The sequence below is a fragment of the Ornithorhynchus anatinus genome, unplaced genomic scaffold (genome assembly GCF_004115215.2).
Source record: "Ornithorhynchus anatinus isolate Pmale09 unplaced genomic scaffold, mOrnAna1.pri.v4 scaffold_233_arrow_ctg1, whole genome shotgun sequence".
Lineage (NCBI taxonomy): Eukaryota > Metazoa > Chordata > Mammalia > Monotremata > Ornithorhynchidae > Ornithorhynchus > Ornithorhynchus anatinus.
In genome coordinates this window covers 1-9,192 of record NW_024396730.1, presented here as the reverse complement: position 1 = coordinate 9,192, position 9,192 = coordinate 1, and the positions used below count along the sequence as shown (strand labels likewise).

Sequence of the window (9,192 nt, the reverse complement as noted above, 5' to 3'; positions counted from 1 at the left end):
TTCTGGCTGTTCATTCTCTGTCTCCTCTGCCGCTCCTCTGCCACTCACCTTCTTACTGTCTCCCGTTCACGCCTATCCCGCCATCGACCCATGGCCCCCATCCTACCGCTGTCCTGGAATGCCCTCCTCATCACGTCAAACTAACTCTCTTCCCCTCTTCAAAGTCCTACTGAGAGCTAAATACTACTGAATGAATGAATGAATGAATGAATGAACTTGGCATCATGGGAAATTTCTAGATTGACTCTTGTTCTGTGTTTCTCAAGTTCTGCATTTTGAGGACTCTTCGTTGATGAACTCATCTGCTTTTATATAGGATTCTCGGGATTCTACCATTCTGAAAACATCAAGGTGATGTTTTCGAGTGACCTGATATTGGGAATTTCCTTCTTCTCTCAGACTGTGGTCGGCGTGCTGGGGAACTCAGCTATGTTCTTGTTGTACGTCCACATCTTTATGGCTCAACCCCAGCAGAAGAAGCCCACGGACCTGATCCTCACCCACCTGACCATAGCCAACACCATGACCCTTCTCACACGGGGCATTCCAGAGACAATGGTGGCCTTGGGGATGAAGAATATCCTGGATGACGCTGGGTGCAAGGTCGTATTGTACATCAGGAGAGTGGCCCGAGGCCTATCTATCTGTACCACCTGTCACCTGAGTGTGTTCCAGGCCATCACTATCAGTCCCAGCACCTCATGGTGGTCCCAGGTGAAGCCCAGAGCCCCCCATTACATCCTTCCTTCTTTCTTCATCTTCTGGTTCCTCAACTTGGTGATCTATATCATTTTAATCAAATCTGCCCAAGCCACCAAAAATATCACAATGATGGAACACATGTACATTTCAAAATACTGTTCTGCGATGCCAAAGAGTAATGAGTTTATGGCTCTAACTCTAATTACCACAACTTTTGGAGATGTCATCTTGGTGTGTCTCATGAGCTGGGCCAGTGGCTACATGGTGATCGTGTTACACCGACACCACCGACAAGTCCAGCACATCCACAGCACCAGCCGCTCCCCAAAATCCTCCACGGAGACCAGAGCTATTAACACCATCCTGCTGCTCGTCACCTGCTTTGTTTGCTTCTATTGGCTGGACAGTTTTATGAATATTTATTTAAGTTTTGTGAAGGGATATGAGCGTGAGGTGCAGAGCACGATGGCCTTCCTGTCGACGTGTTTTCCATCGCTCTCCCCCTTGGTGCTGATCAGCAGGGACCCCCGCTTTCCCAGGCCCCACTCTCTCATCAAGAAAGTGAAATGCCCTGCTTCTTCTGACGTTCCCGGGGATATACATATTGTGGCTTAAATCTGTTCTCTCCCCAGTGTTCTCTATGAAGACTCCAGTCGATTGGAATGAGCAGATTCAGGGAACAGCCTTTTTCTGCAGGGACCATTCACCCCCGCCCCCCCCCCCCCCGACTACTCTTGAGGGAGAAGGGTCAGCTAGAATCTCTCGTAACTAAAATAGTATGACCTAACTCCAACAGATATCATCCCATCTTTGGCCTCACAGCACTTATGTGTGTATCTATAAATTGTACATTATAAATCATCTATTTCTATTAATGTCAGTCTCCCCCTCTAGACGGTAAGCCTCTTGTGGGCAGTGAACCGGGCTACTAACTCTGTTTTCTTCTCTCTCCCAAGTGCTTAGTACAGTGCTCTGGGAAATACTCATTCAATTGTATTTATTGAGCACTTACTGTGTGCAGAGCACTATCCTGGAAAATAGTTGCTATTACCAGCTACTTGCATACTGCCCCTAGTTGGCCCTTCCATTCCATTAGGCTCTTACTCAACTTCGTTGTGCCTCACTTCCCTCATCTGCAAAATAGGGATTCAATAATTTTTCTACCTACTCCTTAGATTGTGAACCCCATGGGGGACCTGATTATCTTAGAGAAGCAATGTAGCTTAGTGGAAAGTGCTTGCGACTGGGAGTCAGAAGACCCAGGTTCTTAGCTTGTCTGCTGTGTGACCTTGGGCATGTCACTTAACTTCTCTTTGCCTCAGTTTCCTCATCTGTAAAATGGGAATTAAATCTTATACCCTCCTATCTAAATTGAGTCCATGTGGGACAGAGACTGTGTTCAAACTTATAACCTTGTATCTAGAACAGTGCTTGGCACATAGTAAGTGCTTAACAAATACCATAATTAATCATCAATAACTGTATTCTCGATGTTTCAGGAACATGGATGAGATTGCACTGTTTCTACAGTCATTCATTTCCCCGTCCGACCTCACTTTGGAACTGGGGATTTGTTTCCACATCCCAGGTGATGGTCAGGGACAGGAAATACTCCCAGAGGAGAGGGCACCTTTTGGAGCATCCCAGAACACCCAGTGATTGTGTCCCAGGAGGGTTTAACTCAGACTGGAGAGTCTTGAAGAAGACTAATGAAGAGGTCTCCCTGGGGTATTAATGAACAGGACAGGGGCTTTCCCTAAGTCCCTGACCCACATGGGGCTCCCAGTCTAAGTAAGAGATGTTGAATCCCCATTTTACATTTGAGGAAATTGAGGCACAGAGAAGCTAAGTGCCTTGCCCAGGGTCACAAGGCCAGGAAGTCACTTAACTTCTCTGTGCCTCAGTTCCCTCATCTGCAAAATGGGGTTCAATATCTGTTTTCCTTCCTTCTTAGACCGTGGGACCTGATGATGTTATATCTACCCCCAGTACTTTGCACACAGTAAGCGCTTGAAAAATACCACAGTCAGTAAAGTGGATGTTCTGGTTTCGCATCCAACTTACAGATGATTGGATTTTGTGTACCCAACAAAAACCCCTCACCATTGGTTTTAAAAGACTCGATCACCTTACCCACTCCTACCTGGACTCAAATGTGTTTTCCAACTCTGTTACAGAGTTTATTTTGTACTCTCCCGAGAGCTCAGTACAGTGCTCTGCCCTCTGTGAGCTCTCAATAAATACGATTGATTGATCAATTGATCAGAAGCCACAAAGGAACAATTCTTTCTCTAATCTCCCACGCCGGCCTCTTGGCATTTTACTCACATCTCTTTTTACTCATTAGCTCATTCATTCATTCTTTCATTCAGTCGTATCCGTTGAGTGCTTGCTGTGTGCAGACCACTGTATGGGGCGCTTGAGGGGCATTGAGACTGTGAGCCCCAAGTGGACAGGGAGTGTGCCCAACTCGTTGCTTGTACCCCAGCGCTTAGTACAGTGTCTGGCACATAGTAAGTGCTCAGCAAATATGATTATTGTTATTATTACTAATACAATTCAGTCCGCACACTTCATTCCTCTAATGCTAACCTTCTCACTGTACTTCAATCTTGTCTATCTTGCCACCGACCTCTTGCTCACATCCTGCCTTTGGGCTGGAGTCCCCTCCCTCCTCATATCAGACAGACAATTTTCCCTCCCCATTTCAAAGCCTTATTGAAGTCACATCTCCTCCAAGAAGTCTTCTCTGACGAATCCTTCCTCTCCTCTTCTCCCACTCCCTTCTGCATCGCCCTGACTTGCTCCCTCTATTCAGCTCCCCACCTCCCAGCCCCAAGACACTTATGTGAATATCTGAAACATTCATTTTTTGTATTCATTTATATCAATGTCAGTCTCCCATTCTAGACTGTAAGCTCGTTGTGGGCAGGAAATGTGTCTGTTTATTGTTATACTGTACTTTCCCAAGCACTCAGTACTGTGCTTTGCACACAGTAAGTGCTCACTACATATGATTGAATGAATGAATAAATGAATTAAGTGTACCCTTGCACTCCAGAAGGATAGCAGTGATTTTGAAGTCTGTGACTTTCCCTCTTTTAATTTGCCCTCAAGGGATGGCTCTCCACTCTTAGCAGCCATGACTCTAGGGACACTAGTGAAGTTCTATAAAGTTGTATTCTCCAGTGCCAGTGCTTAGAGAGACAGAGACAGAGACAGAGAGATCAGATTCTTAGCTTCAGTGAGAGAAAGGATGTTCCCATTGTTCAGTTGGCGCCTGGACAGATAGGATCCACCTAGTGCCATTCTGCTCACATCTCTTCCTCTCAGATGTCCCAAGCTGGAAACAAGAACTTGGTGGTTTTTCCAGGAAAGCATTTCCCAGCTTTGGCCACCCCAAAGAGAGAAAGCTCAGGAATGAGAATACTCAAGACAGAGATTGTCTGAGGATTCCCAAGTCCCCAAGCCAGTCTGAAAATCAGCTTCACAGGCTTTCCAAATCATCTCTGAAGGTAACCATATCCGTGAAAAGGAGAGCAAAGACGGAAGGGATTGAAGGGACACAGTAGGATTTGGCCTTCCTTCAATAGCGAATGTGTCTACCAACTCTGTTATATATTACTCTCCAAAGAGGTTAGTTACAGTTCTCTGCATACCAGTAAGAGCTTAATTAGTACCACTGATTGAAAGGTGAGTAGAGAACATGTAAATTTTTCCCTGGTCACCTTCCTGTTCCTTCACCTCCTCTTCATTCTTTTCTTCCTTTCACTTTTCTCCTTCTCTTCTTGAGTTCCTCCTCCTCCTCCTATCCCTATTCTTCTTTCTCCTCTTTCTTCTCTCCTTTGTCCCCCTCTCTTTTTTCTCCTGCTACTTTTCCTCTTCCATATCCTCCTTTGACATCCCAACCTTAATGACTTATCAGCTCTGTTTCCCCAACCAGGAATGTCTTTCTCCACCCTTTTGACCTATAATCTTTTTGGCATTTATGTCCCTATCCATAATTAATTTATTTATATCAATGTCCGTCCTCTCCCTCTAGACTTTAAGGGAAGCTGAACATGGACTACCGAATCTGTTATATTGTACTCTCTCAAGTGCTTAGTACAGTGCTGTACACACAGTCTTCTTTAATTGCCTTCGCAGTTGTTTCTGACCATAGCTACTCCATGGGACACTTCTTTCATGCAATAAAAACTGAGTCTCTGCCATTATCTTTGATCAAGGTTTAGATCACTTGATCACCTGTCTATTTATAGGACAACACACAAAGCACTCAATCAATACCATTGACCCATCGATGGATTTGCCAAATTGTGTCCTTCTCCTCCTTTACAGCCATGACAAAAACTGACCAGTTCTATGAGGCTTTCCCAGATTGATTCCACTTGACTGCAGACCACGAATCACTCCAGTCATCCTTACATTTTACAGAATTCCATCTCCATGCACAATGCTTTGTTTTTCATGGTATTTGTTAAGCACTAACTAGGTGCCAATGAAGTACTGAGCACTAACTACGATATGCTCTACACATCAACTTTCCTGAATGTTTCTAACCGATTCTTATGCATCTGAAGCAGTGTGGTCTTGTGGAAAGACATGGGCCTGGGAGTCAGAGGACCTGGGTTCTAATGCAGCCCTGCCATTTACCTGTTGTGTGAATTTGGGCAAATCATTTTACTTCTATGTGCCTCAGTTCCCTCTCCTGCAAAATGGGGTTTCAGTGCTTGTTCTCCCTCCTACTTAGACTGTGAGCTCCAAGGGAGACCTGAATAGATTGTATCTACCCCAGGGCTTCTTACAATGTTTGGCATATAATAAGTGCTTAACAAATGTCATTTTTGTTATTACTTGCTCTTCCTTTTCCTCATCTTCATTTTCTTTCTGTTTCACTTCTTTTCTCCTCCTGCTTCTCCTCCTCTTCTTCTCTCTTCTCCTTGTCATCTTCTTCCTTCTAGAATTCAGCAGATTTAGCCTCTCAAATCCAGGCAAGACTCCTTTATCCTTATTCAACTTTCCTAATTCCAGACAAATTATCTAATATCTAGCCCAGTGCTTTAGCACAGTGCTTGGCTTTTAACAAGAGCCTTATTCTTACTAAGAGATGAGAATCTACCCCATTTTTAAAGGGCTCCAGGTAAGGCAAAGTTTTGAACCCTGTGCTTTGGAACCCATTCCCGCTCATTTTATAAAAACTATCGCCCCTTCCCTCCTCAGCTCCTTAACTTCCCTCTTTATTCACTCACTCGCCAAAGGATTCTTCCCCCTGCGTTCAAACATGCCCATGTCTCCCCCATCCTAAAAAAAAAAAACCCACTCTCTCTGCCCCATTGCCCCTTCCAGTTATCACCTTATCTCCCTCCTACCCTTCCTTTCCAAATTCCTAGAACGAGTCATCTACACTGCTGCCTCAAATGCCTCAACTCCATCTCTCTTCTGGGCCCCCTCCAATCTGGCTTCCACCTCTCCACTCCACCACAACTGCCCTCTCAAAGGTCACCCATGACCACCTTCTTGCCAAATCCAATGGCTCGCACTCTATCCTAATCCTCCTTGACCTCTCATCTGCCTTTGACACTGTCATCCATCCCCTTCTCCTCAACACTTTATCTCACCTTGGCTTCATGAACTCCATCCTCTCCTGGTTCCCCTTTTATCTCTCTGGCCATTGATTCTTGGTCTCCTTCGCGGGTTCCTCCACCCCCTCCCATCCCCCAACTGTAGGGATTCCTCAAGGGTCTGTTCTTGGTCCTCTTCTGTTCTTCATCTATACTCACTCCCTTGGTGAACTCATTTGCTTCCACGGCATCAACTATCATTTCTACGCAGATGACACCCAAATCTACATCTCCTCCCCTCTTTTCTCTCCCTCCCTCCAAGCTTGTATCTCCTCCTGACTTCAGGACATCTCCACCTGGATGTTCGCACGCCACCTAAAACAAATTATGTCCAAGACTGAGCTCCTTTTCTTCCCTCGCAAACCCAGTCATCTTCCTGACTTTCCCGTCACTGTGGATGGCACTATCATCTTTCCCGCCTCACAAGCCCGCAACCTTGGAGTCATCCTAAACTCTGCTCTCTCATTCACCCCACACCTCCAATCCTTCACCAAAGCCTGCCAGTCTCACCCTCACAACATCGCCAAGATGGGCCCTTTCATCTCCATCCAAACTACTACCTTACTGGTCCAATCTCTCATAATATCCCAACTGGATAGTTGCATCAGCCTCCTTTCTGATCTCCCATCCTCCTTTCTCTCCCTGTTTCAGTCTTGTCTTTACTCTGCTGCACGGATTATCTTTCTACAGAAAAGCACTGGGCATGTCATTCCCCTCCTCAAAAACTTCCAGTGGTTGCCTATCAACCTTCGCCTAAAGCAAAAACTCCTCACTCTTGGCTTCAAAGCTCTCCTTCACCTTGCCCCCTCCTAACTCACCTCCCTTCTCTCCTTCTACAGCCCATATCATACACTCCTCTCCTCTGCCGCTAACCTCCTCACTGTGCCTTGCTCTCGCCTATTCTGCCATCCTACCACTGACCTGGAATGCCCTCTCTCCTCATATCCGCCAAACTAACTCTCTTCCCCTCTTCAAAGCCCTAATGAGAGCTCACCTCCTCCAGGAGGCCTCCTCAGACTGAGCCTCCCTTTCCCTCTGAGCCTCCTCCCCTCCACATTACCCCTACTCTCTCCCTCTGCTCTACCCCCTTCCCCTCCCCACAACACTTGTGTATATTTGTATATATTATTTATTACTCATTTTATTAATGATGTGAATATAGCTATGATTCTATTTATCTATTTTGATGGTATTGATTCCTGTCTCCTAGTTTTGTTTTGTTGTCTGTCTCCCCTTTTTAGACTGTGAGCCCATTGTTGGGCAGGGATTGTCTCTATTTGTTGCTGAATTGTACATTCCAAGTACTTAGTACAGTGCTCTGCACTCATTAAGCATTCAGTAAATACGATTGAATGAATGAATGAATGAACCTTCCAATGTTCGATATTTTGCACTCTCAGGAAATGATTTCTAAAGTTTAACCTAAATCCCTCATGCTGCAATTCAAACCTTAGCCTTGGTAGAGAGAGAGATCAGCTCATCAGTATCCTCCATCTGATATTCTTTCATATAGTTATGAGCAGGGAACTAGTAGCTCCTCTGTCTTCCTTACAAACCATAAACTGGTGTGAGGTTTGAGGGAAGAGGGAATCTCTACAGGAAGGGTGAATCAGAAATCACTGAGATCATGATAAGCAGCATGGCACAGTGGATAGAGCACGGGCCTGCAAGTCAGAAGGTCATGAATTCTCATTCCACCTCCACCACTTCTCTTCTGTGTGACCTTGAGCAAGTCACTTAACTTCTCTAGACCTAGGTTCCCTCATCTGTAAAGTGGGGATTGAGACTGAGAGTCCTATGTGGGACAAGGACTGTGCCCAACCTGTGCTTGGTAAGTGCTTAACAAGTACAATAATTATTAATAATAATAATAATGCTGGTATTTGTTAAGCACTTACTATGTGCAGAACACTGTTCTAAGCGCTGAGGTAGATACAGGGTAATCAAGTTGTCCCACGTGAGGCTCACAGTTAATCCCCATTTTACAGATGAGGGAATTTAGGCCCAGAGAAGTTAAGTGACTTGCCCACAGTCACACAGCTGACAAGTGGCGGAGCCGGGATTATTATTATTATTATGATAGATCTTGGGAAGCAAAAGTCTGTAGGAACAGTATCTTAGGATCGTATTCTCCCAAGCGCTTAATACAGTGTTCTGCAGAGTAAATGTTCAATAGATATCACTGATTGATTCATTGGAAGTAAGAGAAGCAGCATGGCCTAGAGCACGGGCCTCAGAGTCTGAAGGACCTGGGCTCTAATCCCTTCTCTGCCACTTGTCTGTTGTGTGACCATGGGCGAGTCACTTAGTTTCTCTCTGCCTCAGTTCTCTCATCAGTAAGATGGAAATTAAGACTGTGACCCCCGTGTGGGACAGGGATTGTGTCCAACCTAATTAGCTTCTATCTACCCCAGATCTTAGTTCAATGCCTGGCCCATAGCAAGAGCTTGACAAATATTAAAAATAATAAAATAAACATTAGGAAGCAGGGTTAGGAAACTCTTTTGCAGTTCCTCGTACCTCTAATCTTTCTTTGAACCCTAGCATTCACCTCAAGATCTACATTCTGTTTCTGGCAGCTAATGTGGCTATGAAGCATGGAGGGTAGAAACAGAAGTACAGTCATTGAATTTATTCTGCTGGGCTTTCAGACCAGGAAGGAGATGGAGATCTTTCTATTTGTTGCATTCCTGCTGATGTATGGGACTTCTCTGATTGGCAATTCCCTAATCACGATCTTGGTGTGGACAGACCCTCGCCTGTATTCTCCCATGTACTTCTTCGTGGCCAATCTGTCCTTTCTGGAGATCACCATCACTTCCACAGTCATCCCCAAGATGCTGTCCAACACCTTCTCACCGACCAAAGC

The 9,192-nt window shown here is 45.2% G+C and overlaps 1 protein-coding gene across 1 annotated transcript; it reads left to right on the top strand.

Annotated features, from left to right (window-relative positions):
• Nucleotides 1-351: 351 nt before the first annotated feature.
• On the top strand, nt 352-1,317 carry LOC114808807 (vomeronasal type-1 receptor 4-like). The gene has a single exon (XM_029056686.1). It carries the CDS (start codon nt 355-357, stop codon nt 1,315-1,317), a length of 963 nt encoding a protein of 320 aa, XP_028912519.1. The 5' UTR covers nt 352-354.
• Nucleotides 1,318-9,192: the final 7,875 nt, after the last annotated feature.

Excerpts from the sequence above, each read along its gene's own strand:
- LOC114808807 (XM_029056686.1), top strand. The coding sequence starts at position 355 with ATGTTTTCGAGTGACCTGATATTGGGAATTTCCTTCTTCTCTCAGACT.